Source organism: Protopterus annectens, chromosome 8.part0 (genome assembly GCF_019279795.1).
Source record: "Protopterus annectens isolate FY-2018-M chromosome 8.part0, PAN1.0, whole genome shotgun sequence".
Taxonomy (NCBI): Eukaryota; Metazoa; Chordata; order Ceratodontiformes; family Protopteridae; genus Protopterus; species Protopterus annectens.
In genome coordinates this window covers 1,933,068,856-1,933,084,708 of record NC_056741.1, presented here as the reverse complement: position 1 = coordinate 1,933,084,708, position 15,853 = coordinate 1,933,068,856, and the positions used below count along the sequence as shown (strand labels likewise).

General features: G+C 38.5%; 1 protein-coding gene across 3 annotated transcripts in view; it reads left to right on the top strand.

The window, feature by feature from the left end:
• The window catches only part of LOC122809736 (capping protein, Arp2/3 and myosin-I linker protein 2-like), a 1,549,910-nt gene that overhangs the window by 687,197 nt on the left and 846,860 nt on the right, over positions 1–15,853 (top strand). For all 3 annotated transcript variants that reach the window (XM_044081444.1, XM_044081445.1, XM_044081446.1), the window contains exon 8: positions 9,348–9,442. In XM_044081444.1, coding sequence (XP_043937379.1) covers positions 9,348–9,442 — 95 coding nt within the window. The remainder of the gene's footprint in view (positions 1–9,347; positions 9,443–15,853) is intronic.

Genomic DNA, 15,853 nt, shown 5'->3' with positions numbered 1-15,853 from the left:
CTTGCCAGAGTATTCTGCTAAGTACCAATGTTATGAATTTTAGCTGTCTGATCCTGAAGGAATTTTAGCTGTCTGATCCCGAAGGACTACCAGGCATACACTTGACACATGAACCTTACATACAGAATTATTTTATGAATTACACACATGTAGTATCTGCTCTTCCTGCTGATTCCCTTCTAAATGGTTTCAGAAAAAGAGAAGTTATAACCTCCCTGTACTCTTCCCTCATCAGGCCAATAATTGAATACAACTCCCCTTTTAGTATGTATCTTTCCAAGCACCTGCAGCAATTGAAGAGACCACAAAGGTTCCTCGTAGGGAAAATTCAAGGTCTTCAACATCTGTCCTATGTGAATCATCTGAAATCACTGTCACTTACTCAAAAGTGATCTCTGCCTTGCATATAAGGCAATCTCTGACCCTGCTTTATTGGAAATGCTGCATATCCTTAAGTCAAATGGTACACGGGTTACTTGCTCCAAAGACCTCAACCTGGTATGTGACATTAATAGAACCTGCTTGAGGGACAGATTTGTCTCCAGAGGTTACCACACCTTTGGAACAGACTACCACTTCATATCAAACAGAGCACCTCATTGGGCCTCTTCAAACACATTCTGGACGATTGGATGGGTAACCGTAAATTCATCCCAGGGGTTCCACCTGTGTCCCTCTTGGACAGGGGCAATAGGTGCTGATCGTGAAAATAAGGGTAGAACTTGGTTAGGCTTATAAGGGCCTTAGGGCCGTTAACCTAATAACTTCCTATGATTCTATGATCCTATGGTTTGTAAGTTGTAAGGAGTCATTTCATCTACTATGAAGGAGTCCATTTGTTTATTCCTGTCATGCTCCCTTTGACTTTACTAGCTCCTGTCAGTTCATTTAATAAGGCTTTATCAGTGAGGGACAACAGGAGAGCTATCTGGTATACAGGAGACCAACATTACTTAGTTATGGTACGCCATTACTGGTTCTGCTGTTGTAAACTTGTAGAACCTTTGTCAGTTACAGTAGTATTCTAAAGACATTTTTTTCTTCTAACGTATAGTGTGTGCCATTAGCAGCAACTGATGTGTGTCAAAATAAAAATGGATTTAACATCTTGCATTCATGTGCAGTCAGAGCTCCCCCATCACTGTGTGGTGGTTGGGGGGTCTTATATATTCAAGTTTAAAGTTGTAACTCCTTGATGAAAAAGGAATTTTTTATGCAATTATAGTATTTGCAAATAATGTTTTTTGTAATCTGACAGCTACAGGTATGACCAGTCAACTCATAGTCCACTAGTTAACTTTATCAATGTTAGTCTGCATGTCCTCCCCATGGTCGAGTGACATTCAAAAGACATGTGTGAATGGGCATGCCTTCGTTGAAGGTTGGGCATCGGGCTGGCACCGTAAAAATCTACTGCCAATCATTAGTGGACCGGAGTTCCGCTGTGGCGACCCCTAACAGGGAAAAGCCAAAAGAAGAAGAACATCAGTCCTAAAGTGTGTCATTAAATGTACTACCTACAGGTGGCATCATATTTCAACATTGCTGCAGTATTGTAGCATTAGTATGTCAAGTATCCTGTCAAGCATAGCCGGCGTTAGGCACCTGCCAAACCCGCGGCCTAGGGGAACCCACAATTACCCACGTACGAGGGCCCCCATATGAAGCAGCCGCAGGTTTCAAAATCGCTTGTTCATTTGGCAGCGCCGTCGCGCGATTCTGCTTTTTTTTTTCTTCCCCTGAAAGAACTTGCTTCCTTGATGGCTGCAGCCAATCAGGCCCTTGCTTTACTTGTTAGCTGCTCTCAATCAGGTCCGCTTCAGTGAAGCAAGGGACCTAATTGGCTATAGCAATCAAGAAGCAAGTTCTAGCTTCCTGATTGGGTGTACCTTAATATGTGGTCTGTTGGGTCAGTTCTTTTGATTGTCAACGTTAGGCAAATATCTGAACTGCCCAGATTTTTAAGAATATCCAGATTTTTGGCCCTGGGAAAGCCTTTTTAGCAAGGTGTCTGTAGCCCTGCCTTTCATTTGTTTCAAAGGAGCCATAGAATATGTGTTTGCTATATTAAATGACTTTGAAATTATTGCTGCATGGAGGTAGGTCAGCTCTCAAAGTGTGAGTCACCATTCACAGTTGAGGAAACTGTACAGAGACTAACGTTATGAAGCAGCATAGTTAATACCACACTTAGGCAAGGATGTGAGAAATATATTGTTTTCTACCCATAAATATCACATAGTATAGCATTTTGAATGCACTAACTGCTTACTGGTTATTTTCCACATTTTAAATGCCTCGTACTTTATTTTGTTGAGCTGGCATCTTTCAAATTTTCAACATTTTAACTCCACTGCAAGCCAAAATTTGACACAAATAAATTTAGTGTTTTGGTTTCCCTTTACTGTGCAGTATTTTTTTTATTTTTGCTATAGCAGATTGAGACAAGAAAGTGAAGGTGTGACTTGGGTTGTCACCTTTATCATACATGCCATCTATTGTTGGGTAATCAGGAAAAACACTGTCACGCTGGTGATGCCGTCTTCCCTCACCTGATATTTGTAACCCCCACCCAACTGCTACAGTGCCATCTTGGCGCATTGCTTTAGGATTATCTCCTATTTCTCCAGGATTCTCTTGTTTGGACAGTTGTGCCTTCTGGGGAAAAAAGGGTTGTGACAGGGAGAAAAAAGTAAACAACCTGATATGTAATAGAAATAAAGTGCTTTCTGTTTTAGATGATTACTACTGTGAGCCTCAAACTTGTAGTGTGTGTAGTACCTGAAACAGCTGAATTTCTTTAATGACTCTTAATTTTGATAAAGTGCATACTTGTTCAGTTTGCTTGAGGGTGTTTGCTTCTTTGCACAATCTCAAAATTTAGTAACAAACTTCTCACTTTGGGCATCTAGGAAGATTGCATTCCCACAGCACTTTGTGAGGATTAATACGTATGTAACTTCTATTCCTCAATGGGGAGCTTAAAACAAAACATAATTGAATCCCAGACACATCTGCCATGGTATCACAATGGCTAGATCACAGTGCTGCTTTGCATCTCCTGTGTCTTTCCTTTCAGTAGCATCTCCTGTGTCTTTCCTTTCAGTACTCTACATCTGCCATGGTATCACAATGGCTAGATCACAGTGCTGCTTTGCATCTCCTGTGTCTTTCCTTTCAGTAGCATCTCCTGTGTCTTTCCTTTCAGTACTCTACATCTGCCATGGTATCACAATGGCTAGATCACAGTGCTGCTTTGCATCTCCTGTGTCTTTCCTTTCAGTAGCATCTCCTGTGTCTTTCCTTTCAGTACTCTACATCTGCCATGGTATCACAATGGCTAGATCACAGTGCTGCTTTGCATCTCCTGTGTCTTTCCTTTCAGTAGCATCTCCTGTGTCTTTCCTTTCAGTACTCTACATCTGCCATGGTATCACAATGGCTAGATCACAGTGCTGCTTTGCATCTCCTGTGTCTTTCCTTTCAGTAGCATCTCCTGTGTCTTTCCTTTCAGTACTCTACATCTGCCATGGTATCACAATGGCTAGATCACAGTGCTGATTTGCATCTCCTGTGTCTTTCCTTTCAGTAGCATCTCCTGTGTCTTTCCTTTCAGTACTCTACATCTGCCATGGTATCACAATGGCTAGATCACAGTGCTGCTTTGCATCTCCTGTGTCTTTCCTTTCAGTAGCATCTCCTGTGTCTTTCCTTTCAGTACTCTACATCTGCCATGGTATCACAATGGCTAGATCACAGTGCTGCTTTGCATCTCCTGTGTCTTTCCTTTCAGTACTCGACATCTGCCATGGTATCACAATGGCTAGATCACAGTGCTGCTTTGCATCTCCTGTGTCTTTCCTTTCAGTAGCATCTCCTGTGTCTTTCCTTTCAGTACTCTACATCTGCCATGGTATCACAATGGCTAGATCACAGTGCTGCTTTGCATCTCCTGTGTCTTTCCTTTCAGTAGCATCTCCTGTGTCTTTCCTTTCAGTACTCTACATCTGCCATGGTATCACAATGGCTAGATCACAGTGCTGCTTTGCATCTCCTGTGTCTTTCCTTTCAGTAGCATCTCCTGTGTCTTTCCTTTCAGTACTCTACATCTGCCATGGTATCACAATGGCTAGATCACAGTGCTGCTTTGCATCTCCTGTGTCTTTCCTTTCAGTAGCATCTCCTGTGTCTTTCCTTTCAGTACTCTACATCTGCCATGGTATCACAATGGCTAGATCACAGTGCTGCTTTGCATCTCCTGTGTCTTTCCTTTCAGTAGCATCTCCTGTGTCTTTCCTTTCAGTACTCTACATCTGCCATGGTATCACAATGGCTAGATCACAGTGCTGCTTTGCATCTCCTGTGTCTTTCCTTTCAGTACTCTGTAGCTGTGTAATGTACACCAGACTTCTTTAGATTAAACCTTTCTACAACTCTTAGACTGCCCCTGAAAGTAATTGTTTTTGCATAAAGGATCCTGTTTGAATTTGAACATAGTCAAATAAATTGATAGAATTGTAGCTATAATGTACTGTTAGACTATGTTTTCTAGGCATTATGCTCCAGGAATTGCAGTCTGTTGGCCATGACATTTAGAGTATATTTGCAGTATTTTTCCTGTTGTCATAGAATAAATTAATGATACCACACAGCTTGCATATTAATTGTTGTCATTTATTAACATATCATAGTGATGAAATACCACAGGAGGACAACAGAATATATGAGCTTCTGCAGATGGTAGAGAACTTAAGCTAAATCCAGTAAAAAATCAATGAAATGATTAAAATCAGAATAGATGCAATGTAATACTACTACACAGTGATTGATGCAATGTAGTAACACTACACAGTGATTGATGCAATGTAATAATACTACACAGTGATTGATGCAATGTAGTAACACTACACAGTGACTGATGCAATGTAGTAACACTACACAGTGATTGATGCAATGTAATAATACTACACAGTGATTGATGCAATGTAGTAACACTACACAGTGATTGATGCAATGTAGTAACACTACACAGTGATTGATGCAATGTAATAATACTACACAGTGATTGATGCAATGTAGTAACACTACACAGTGATTGATGCAATGTAGTAACACTACACAGTGATTGATGCAATGTAATAATACTACACAGTGATTGATGCAATGTAGCAACACTACACAGTGATTGATGCAATGTAGTAACACTACACAGTGATTGATGCAATGTAATAATACTACACAGTGATTGATGCAATGTAGTAACACTACACAGTGATTGATGCAATGTAATAATACTACACAGTGATTGATGCAATGTAGTAACACTACACAGTGATTGATGCAATGTAATAATACTACACAGTGATTGATGCAATGTAGTAACACTACACAGTGATTGATGCAAAGTAATAATACTACACAGTGATTGATGCAAAGTAATAATACTACACAGTGATTGATGCAAAGTTATAATACTACACAGTGATTGATGCAATGTAATACTACTACACAGTGATTGATGCAATGTAATACCACTACACAGTGATTGTTAAATGGTGCTGCATGAGCTTGATAGGGAAGGAGACGTGATGGCAATATGGTCACACTTTTTATAATCTCCTGGGTAGGGCCCCCAACTTGAAACTTGCTGGGGGCCCCCAAAATACTAGCACCGGCCCTGCTGTCAAGTTCATGTTATACATAAACATACATAAGATGAGAATTTTTTATTTGTTTTTGTGTAGCTGGCAAGCCCTGACCTTCCAACCATACCGAATGACTTGGTTTTTACCGGTTTTGAGGTCCAAATAATGGGATGCCACGATTCCCGAGTGGCACCCCGTAATTTCTGAATTTCCCAGCTTTTTTATTTAAACATTTTTTTTCCGCTTTTTTGAGCTGACTTCATCCTGTGCAAGATGATGTCAGCTCTGTGAAATGGCCTGCCAGCCTTTCGGAATTCAGCTCAACAGCATAACATGCATGCATTTCTGGAAGCCACGAGGCTATTGAACATAGCTGCAGTTTATGGAACAGTACAGTAACTTTTAATGGTGGTTGAAACAAAAGCTTGGAAGAGGGAAAGAAGGTGCAAGCAGGACTGCTGTCAAGGTATTGATTCTCTTATGCTGCTGAGGTAATCTGTTTTATGCAGCTGCCAAGGTGATCTGTGTTATGCAGTGGTCGAGGTGATCTGTGTTATGCTGCTGCTGAGGTGATTCTGTGTTATGCTGCTGCTGAGGTGATTCTGTGCTATGCTGCTGCTGAGGTGATTCTGTGTTATGCTGGTGTGTGTGTGTGTGTGTGTGTGTGTGTGTGTGTGTGTGTGTGTGTGTGAGTGTGTATGACTCCAGAATTCCAGGAACATTGAAAAAAATTGTGTGAATGAACAAAATATGTCACCCGTTATTTAGTTGTCCTGTATGGTATGGTCATAGAAAAAATGGTCAAAGTAAGAAAGTTCTAACTAACCTTTTATGTGAATTATGCAGTATGACAGCAATGTTGCATATTTCTGGAAGCTGTAGAGTTTGCACATTTAGTCTTTGTCACATATGGTTAGATGGCCACTGGAATATATACATAGGATTATGACTGGGTCTGTGGTGATAGATTGCAAGTATTCACAAAATGGTTGTCATGAAATTGGATAGCTTTTGAGGTGAATTTCTTAACTCCATTTTGGTATCACTTGAGTCTTGAGCTGATATTATGGTGAATGGCAAATTAGGATTTGTAGTACTTGTCACTTTCAGTTAAATTAGAGCTTTATGAATTTGAGTGTTTTTGATGCCGGTTTGTTTTCTTTAGAATATTTGTATTTTCAGGTGCTGCATTGGCTGAAAATTCTCATATGCTGGAACAAATTTAGTGATTGCACAAAGACACAGAGTTAAGTTTGAAAGCAGTACTATGTGTTTGTTCCACATAACAGTTTTAAGGAGAGGATTGTTTTGCTGTTTATTGTGAAACTGGTAAGATACACTGATGAACTGTATACTCTGTTATGTACATTGTTATTCCCGTACTTGCCACTAATCTATTGTTGTATTGTTTCTAGTTTGTTGTCATTTTTGCAGGATCATGGTCTCTGTTGATCTTTGTTACTTGTTCATACACATGAATCTGATAATGTCAGGGCTGCTATTTGCAGTTCTTTTTTTTTCTTACATAAAAACCTGTAAATTACAAGTTTTTATTCAATCATTTCTTTTTTTTACTGTAATAGCGATGCTATTTGTTGTCAACAACTGTTAAATGTGCCCAAGTATTCAACATTTCAATTCTATAGGGCTTCTGCATAGTTATAAATTCTATTTACAACTATTGAAAATTTATAGATGTATAATTTTGGCCGCAAAACATATTGCTGGATAAACAGTACCAAATATTAGATAATTGTTCTTGAAAATAGATGAATGTATATATGTAGGAAAACTATGTAACGTTAGTGAGTATTTTATGTCAATTCTCTTGTCTCTTCTGTCCTGCATAATTCAGTAATTAGAGCATTATAAACATAAGGGAAGCATCAGTTCTCAAATGTTTCAAATTTTGCAGATTGTCTTGCCTAATAAAGTTTTTGATTTTCTGGTAATTCACTGAGGCTTAGCGTTTCATACTTTTTATTGTTCAGCAAATGCATTTTGATGCAGAATCCATTGTTATGTTAGCTTTCTGAGTAAGTTAAAGTAATATTTAAAGTTGTCCTTGATTTAGGACCTTTGTACCTCATTATGTTTGGCTTTGTGTCTGATTTTTGAACAAAGCAACTGAGAGCAGTAGTGATCCTCAACAAACTATGTTATACAGTCTGTTCCATTCCGAGATCTCTGCACTCGTGGTTTACCAAATGAGTCATGGAGGTGTGCAAGAGTAACACCTTACTTTATAGGCAGTACTAGTCCAGTTCTGTTTCTGCTGTACCTCTTCACTGACCAGAACATAAAAATTGTGTATATTTGCTACAGTCAGGTATATCATGACCAAAGGCACTGAACTGTATGTCTGAATACTGTGCACACTGTGAATCACATCACGCTTTCTGCACATAGTAAGATGGTGTGAAGCAAAATATACTTATAATAACCATTACCAAATAACTATAACTAATAACCATAACTAGCTCTGGTAGAAGCATTTAGGTACTGGATAGAAATGTGATACTACTAACATGTTTGAATATTTACTTTGTGAACTGTGAAGTTATCCCTAACCTGTGCATTCAACCCATTTTCTAAAATAGTATTACTAAGATCTTGATTTATGTTTTACTTTATCCATTTTTCTGTGAAACACTTTTGTACATTCAGCCACATAAGCTGACAGCCTGCATATACATTATTTGCCCATAGATATGACCTAATGTGTAAGACCGAGCCCAGTTAGCAATCAAAACTTTCCCAAGGTAAGCTCTTTGACCTGCCTAGAAATTGTAGCACTTTATTCAGTTTTTATATCTACTCCAGTAACCAAATTGTACCCTCCTTCATACAAATTTCCATAGTCAGAAATGATAAGACTATCTTGTCATCACTAGGAAAACTCCAAGCTCCCTAAAAACCTTCTGTAATGCCTGACCTAACTAATGAATTATAACAAGTGTGCTGTATTGTACAAGGAATATCATTTGCTAAAGTCAGGAAGTTGTATCAAAGAACACACGTGCATTTCTTGTTTTGTGTGCAAGAGGCCTATGATTTGAAAACAGCCCTAAGGTAATCTTTATCCACCACTGGCCAGATGCATCTTCTTTGGATGTGGTGTGAGTTTCAATGCTGTTTCAATGAATGAGAGTTTCAAGGGCAGAGAAGTTTTAATGTTAAGTCTATTTTCATTGTGAGACAGTATTGCTTTGTTTAGCAGATTCCTATTAGTGTTTGTGCATTGTGCTATAAATGTAAAATAAAATCCAAATAATCATTGTAGAAGTAAAGCAGTATGCACATTAGTGTTTATGGTAAATGAGGCAAAATAGTCAGGTAATGGGACATTGGAATGGCTGCAGGGGGACTCCGGGGCCATATTTTGGTTGTCTGTTCTTCAGTTTGCATTTGAAAGGTGGTATCCCAGAATTCCATTGTAGTGGGCGGGGTTACATAATTAGGTATGCAAATGTTATGTTAATTGACATACCGATTTGTCCCTTTTTTCATGGGCCTTTGTCCAGATTTTTGATGTTTCCAGGTTGAGAGGTATGGCCCTGACTCTTCATAGCCATTAGGAAGCTGTTAGCAAGACTGTTTTATAAGCAGTTTGTGACACTTTGAAAGTCTGGTGATCATGGTGCAAAAAATAATTTTAAAATCACTTGTTGCATTTTAATTGCAGATGTTTTATTTTTTTAGTGATTTTGCCCAGAGAATGGCACAAGCACTTGAAGACCATCATAGATCAGTGTTGCACACCATCAGCCTGGCCAACAATCAGATAGAAGATAAAGGTACAGAGAAAATATATTTTTATACATCAAAGACTGACTGACAGAACATGACAAAATTCGGGTTCATAAAACAAATTCACATTGTGCATGGTACTGAACTACATGCTTGTACTGTAGTGTTAGTCTTACCATAGTTTTTTGAATGTATTCCAAATGAACTATAATGTAAGAACAGAAAAAAGGAGTCACTTCACTGTGGATTATTATGGATTATTATGGAAATAATCCAGGCAAAGTATGGCTTTATGTTGTAACTTATTCAGGATTAGTAACATTTGTTGCCAAGTGTGAAGACACAAAGTTCTGGCTAGGAGGGAGTAAATATGACAGTGGTTCACACCAATGCTATGGATTATTCCTTTTATACTTTGGGTATTTTTATTATTTTTGGATTTTGAGTGTTATTTTATTACTTAGCTTGGATGGTTTAAATTCTTAGCACTCTTATAACTGTTTTTAGTGGGTCTATATTAAATAAACAAAACGACAAAAGAGCGAATGCTCTTTCAACATGTAAAACCCGAAACCACAAAACAGCAAAGTTATTAAATAGCAATTTTTTTTCCCAGGGAAAAAAAAATCGCTGTTCCAAAAAATATATATAGACCTGTCTTTAGTTAGTGACTATGGATGACCTACCAGTACCCTTCTAACTGCAATGACTGCCATCTGAGTTAATATAAATGTGTATTCTGCTGTTTACTTTATAGAAAAGTGACCTTTTTGGTGCCATCTGTCCTTCATGCATAACCTTTGTGTTCTACATTCCACACATTTATTCATATTAAACATAATCAACTGTAGAAGTCTTCTAGACTGATTTCATACATTGGGCCTGATTCCAAAAGATTTGTTCTCCATTACACTGACAGTAGGCTCAGAGCTGTTTTTTTAGAATTGGTCTCCTGGTGTAAGCCTGTTTGTATATAGGCCTTACACTGAAGTAAGTCACCTTCAGTGAGAGCAAGTCTTTCGGAATCTGGCCTGTTGTTGAAACCATGTTAAATATGTTAGTACCAAACAGCAAGGCTGGTGTTAGCATTTTGGGGGCCTCCAGCAAATGTCAACATGGGTGCCCCCTGGATACTTCCAGTCTAAGAATCACTCTGACTCTCCTCATAAGCAATATTGTATTTCATGCTATAGAGTTTTAGGAGTAGTATGCACAGATTGAACTGTAGCTATAATGTTCCTGAATAAAGAAAGGCATAAAGCAACACATTATGTTGTCCCATCTCACAGAGGGTTATTTACAGTTACTGGCATTTAGTTGGACCAAGGATGCATTGTGACAACTCTATGTACAGGGCTAGACTTAGGTGAAATGGAACTGTTGGTACTGCCTAGGGTTTCAGCCTCACCCTCCACAGACACACACATACAGATCCTCCAGTCCTCCCTTCTGATTTCCCCACATTCTGGGCCACCCACACTGTGCACATTACTTTTTTCTTCCTTGTCTCACATTTTGCCTTACTCAACTTTTTCAATAAGCCATTACTTTCTATATACTCTGAAGTACACAACCATTTCATCCAATGATGGCTTGAACAGAAATTATGATTAAGAAAAGAAATTCATTGTTGCGGTTCAGCTCTAACTTTCCTTGCATCCTTTTAATACACATTTCCTGACCAAGACAGTGCAGTAGTAACTGTTCACAAAACAACTCAATTAGATAGGGCCCTCAGAAGCCATAGGCCTATAGATGTTCTGGAATGCATTTTAGAGCATTTTCCCAATCTTTTAATCCAATTCTGGTCTAAAAAAAAGCATCAGTAGGAAAGTAATTTCAGTCTTATTTTTTTTTTCTTTCAAGGAAGACATAAGTTGTGTCCAAGGCTTATAATTTACAGCTGACAAATTAGTAGCTCAAAATAAACTACAAGAAAGTTGCTGTGAGGATACAAAAATCTTATCTGGGAATACGGCCTGCCCACTGTAGCCCCCCAAAAAGTCACTGCCTGTGCATCATTCTGGTGTCAGTGTGGGATAAAAGCAGAGGTTCAAATGGCCCCAGTCATGTATTTCAAGTAACTGCTGTCATGCATATACATAGCATACCTCCTCACTCATCACCCTTACCACCCAAAGACAGCCATCTGTATATGTAGGGAAAGTGAAAAAGTAATAATTACAGTCATATATTCTACTTTGTTGGTCCTTGACAGTACACTGCCCTTACACAAGCTATAGAAACTTTGTTCGTACATCCCTAAGGTCTGTGAGAAAAGTAAAAGAAACTATGACTACACTGTCCCCCATCCCAAACAGAATATATAATGACCTCCTGTGCACACCTCTAAGGATTGATTGTGATGAAAAGTAAATAAGTATGGACTTTGCAATCACCAGCCCCCCCACACAACCTGAAGTGATCTTGTGTACAAACCTCTGAGCAGGGCTGGTGTTAGAATGGATACGGTTGAGGGCGGAGGCCACCACTAAGTCCAAGTCAAAATCCATTTATGCAGTCTGTGTTGTGGAGGCCACCAGACTCCTAGAAACTCTTAGTGTCTGAATGTTCTGTATTTTATGCCTTAGTTTTAAGATGTAATTACTTCTAACTGCATTTATATTTACTGCTTCTCGGTTATGTATAGGTCCAGCATTATTGTGTTTGTACACAGATGAAAATCAGTGATATTTTTTGACACGCAAACACACAAACACACATGCACACAGGTGTAGGCAAGCAAATAGATACACACACACACACACACACACACACACACACACACACACACACACACACACACACACACTCACACACACACAGACTCACAGACACTCTCACATACTGCTTGTTCACTTTCAGGGAAATGGAAGAATTCCATTTTAGTGCTGCATGTTTTTGAGGTGCCGGGGTTAACCAAAGCACATGGATAGATGCACAGACAAAAAGGCAGGGCATGCAGACTCCACACAAAACAAAAAAACAAAATAGCCAAGAACTCAACCAGGGCAAACCATGTGTGTGGTCTATTTTTGTGATGGTAAATGAAAGAAAATATAGCCAGCTTGTTACTCTGAAAAACACTGCCAACGCATTTCCTCACACACAAGCAGAATGGTAGTACTCTTGATGTTTATGCTAGAAAGTAAAATAAACTATTACCTGTTTGTTACTCTTACATTGCAGCACACACACACACACACACACACACACACACACACACACACACACACACACACACACACACAAGTGCACGCTCGCAAACACATATACACACACACACACACACACACACACACACACACACGCATGCTACAGTGATACTAGTTTTGCACTGATTTCAGCAAATAGCAATGCATTGTTCAACATTGGTACTGCCACACCAGATTAGAGACTGTTATTTAACAGTCATCAAACAGCAGGGGTAAGGCACTTTTATTTACCTCATTGAGGAGTAATGCATACCTGTCATTCTCTCTCATTTCAGAAAATGTCCCTGATTTGCCTCATAATTTTTCTCTGCCCATCGTAAAAAATAGTTTGTTTTGCTGGTAAATCAGTCGGGATTGCAGACAGTCAATAAATCCATACATCAGAGTTTTATACTTCTTAATATCCAAAAATGAATGTTGATGCAAAATGTGTTATTCAACTAACTTTAAAGGGAATAAGAGTAATGTTTAAAAAGGGTTCCTGATTTGGTGCCTTTATTCTTTAATTATGTTTGGCTTTGCCCAGATTTACTGAGCAAAATAGTTGAGAGTTATAGTATCTGGTGTTCTGCCAGTAATTATAAAACTCTCTGAAAGAGAAAATCATACTTGAAGATTAGAAGCATCAACTCTTCTTAAAACCCAAGGAGAGCATTGAGATCAATTACTCTTGGCTGCTGATTTGTAGTACTTACCTTGCTCACATTCATTCACTGAATACCAGCTTTACCCTAACAGGGTCATATCACAACCCTGCTTTTCATAAGGCATGTAATTGGAAAAGGAGTAATCTTTTTTTTTACCTCATTTTCCCTAACCAGCAGCAGCTTTTGTGCAGCCCCCACACAATCAAGGATGATTGGGCGGGGGGGGGGGGGCTTGCAGCCAAGGATATTGCAGGTGCCTTAAGCTGGCTATTATGTTAATTTTAGTGGAGTGGATCCACACCAGCATGATTTAATTACATCAAGGACAATGCCACTGGTAAAATATTTAAAGAAATTGTGAAACAAGTTGCTTGACAAGACTTACTATAACCAGAGATGCATTTTAATTTTAATGGAGATATAAATAAGCATTATTATTATTGCCTGTCTGATTTATTAAGTACACAAGATTGTTATACTAGCTTTTATTGATTTGACAAACATGCTACAAGATATCAAAATAAGATAACTTGCTGTGGATGGGGGGCCCATCAGGACAAGGGGACCCCCAACAACCGCAGGGTTTGCTGGTGTTTAAAGCCGGCTATGCCAAACTAACCTTTTATCTAAGTTTTATATATTTGTCTTACCTGGTGGTGCTGCTTGACAGCTGAAATACATCTCGAGTCAATATTTCAAAGACAAAATTTTTGAGACTAAATTTCTGAATTTTTAAAATATTTTCCCAGCTCATCATCAAATGTGCACATTCTGGAATGTTTGTTTTTGCAGTTTTATTGCAAGATCAGAGTGGTGTGAGCTTTTTACCATGGTGTTGTAACCATGGAGTATTATATATAAATAAGGGGATAAGTCATCCTGCATAGGTGGGTGCAGGGGGCTTGACCTATGCAAAAATGCTTTTATGTTATCACACTTGGAACTTTGACTCATCTAATGTGCTGTTGGGAGATTAGGCTTTTGGTATTTGTAGAAGAGCTGAAAAAACAATATAACTTTTATTACAAATGATAAAATGCTTTGCATTTATATATTGTTGTATAATGGTTTCACTTCTAAGAGATGAAAACATTTGACTTCACTTTGTGTTCTGACTCCCCCAGTAATGATGCTAGTGCATAATAACAGGACTCTTTCTCATGATTTTTACTTAAATATTACAGCCCTGTTATGTTTAACATAATTTGTTCTAGCTGTGAAATTGTAACATACTAAAATAATGTAACCCACTAACACAGTCAATTAAAACAGTGCACACAAACTATATGACTGGAGAACCTAACAATCTGAAATTCAGAGAGTCAACAGGAAGTGCTATGCTGGACCTTATCTGTGTCATCTGCATATTTTGAGCACCACATCTGGGATGGGAAAGGAAAAATGTTCATAAAAACATTAAACAAAAATAGGTCCAGTTCTGAAACCTGGGGCATGCAACAGTCAATAATACAACAGTTGTAAAAGCTGTGGTGACTTGTAAGCCAGGTCTGCATCCCATCTATAAATGGTTTGAAAACTAATACCAATAATTGTTCAGTAATAGCTTGATTGGGAATAATGTCAGAAGCTTCTTTAAGATCTAGAACAATAATGTTAACTGCAAGGTTATAGTCCATTACATCCAAACATTGCTATAAAAGTGGATTGGGTAACTAGAACCTGATCTAACAAAACAAAACTAACAAAACTATATGTTGATGTGGTATGGATCAAAGTATTGAAACATTACCCTGTACTAACAAACCAGTCCTTTTGTGTTATAGATCAGGTCAGTAGAACCTGATGTCTTACTAACAAACCTATACATCAATGTGGTATGGATCACAGTATTGAAACAGTACCCAGTACTAACAAACCAGTCCTTTTGTGGTATAGATAGGCCTAAATCAGAAAAAGTATGCAGATCAACTCAAAGCCTTGTCTCACATCTCAGTGTCATACAGGCTACTGGGAGGTGACCTCTGCCTTGAGTATAGAGCATGAGCACACCCTCTTCTATCAGCCATATTACACATTCGCAAGTCCAATGTATCATAAACACTCGCACAAGGGATCTCAAGCTCTTTTGCAAAGTAAAGCGAACATATCGGAGACACAGGTTTGTATCACAGAGAATGCCACTTCCATGGAAGTGTTTTATACCACATATATCAAAGTGCTTCTCTTACTATATTCAAATGTTATTTGGATGAACGGATGAGTAACCGCACATTTACTCCTGCTTTTAGTACCCGTGTTTCTCATGGATTGGGGAAATGTAAATGTTGCAGCATATCATTTTTCATCTTTCTGGCTTATTTGTATGCAGAATATAAGGGTTAAAAAACTATAGTTGGAATTTAAGGCTGTGCTTCTTAAGATCCTCACAGATCAATAGCCTAGTTAAGCATCTATAAGAATTTGAAAGAGTTGCTACAGTGACAGCATGAAGAACCACATTATGAGAACAGGTAACACGTGGAGAGTTAGTAACTAAGGTGGTGGTGGGGGGAGATGAGATATCGGAGTTTAAAAACTGATGTGTAGTTTCTATAATAGCCACAAAAGTTTTGAGTATGTCCATTTCTTTTTGTCC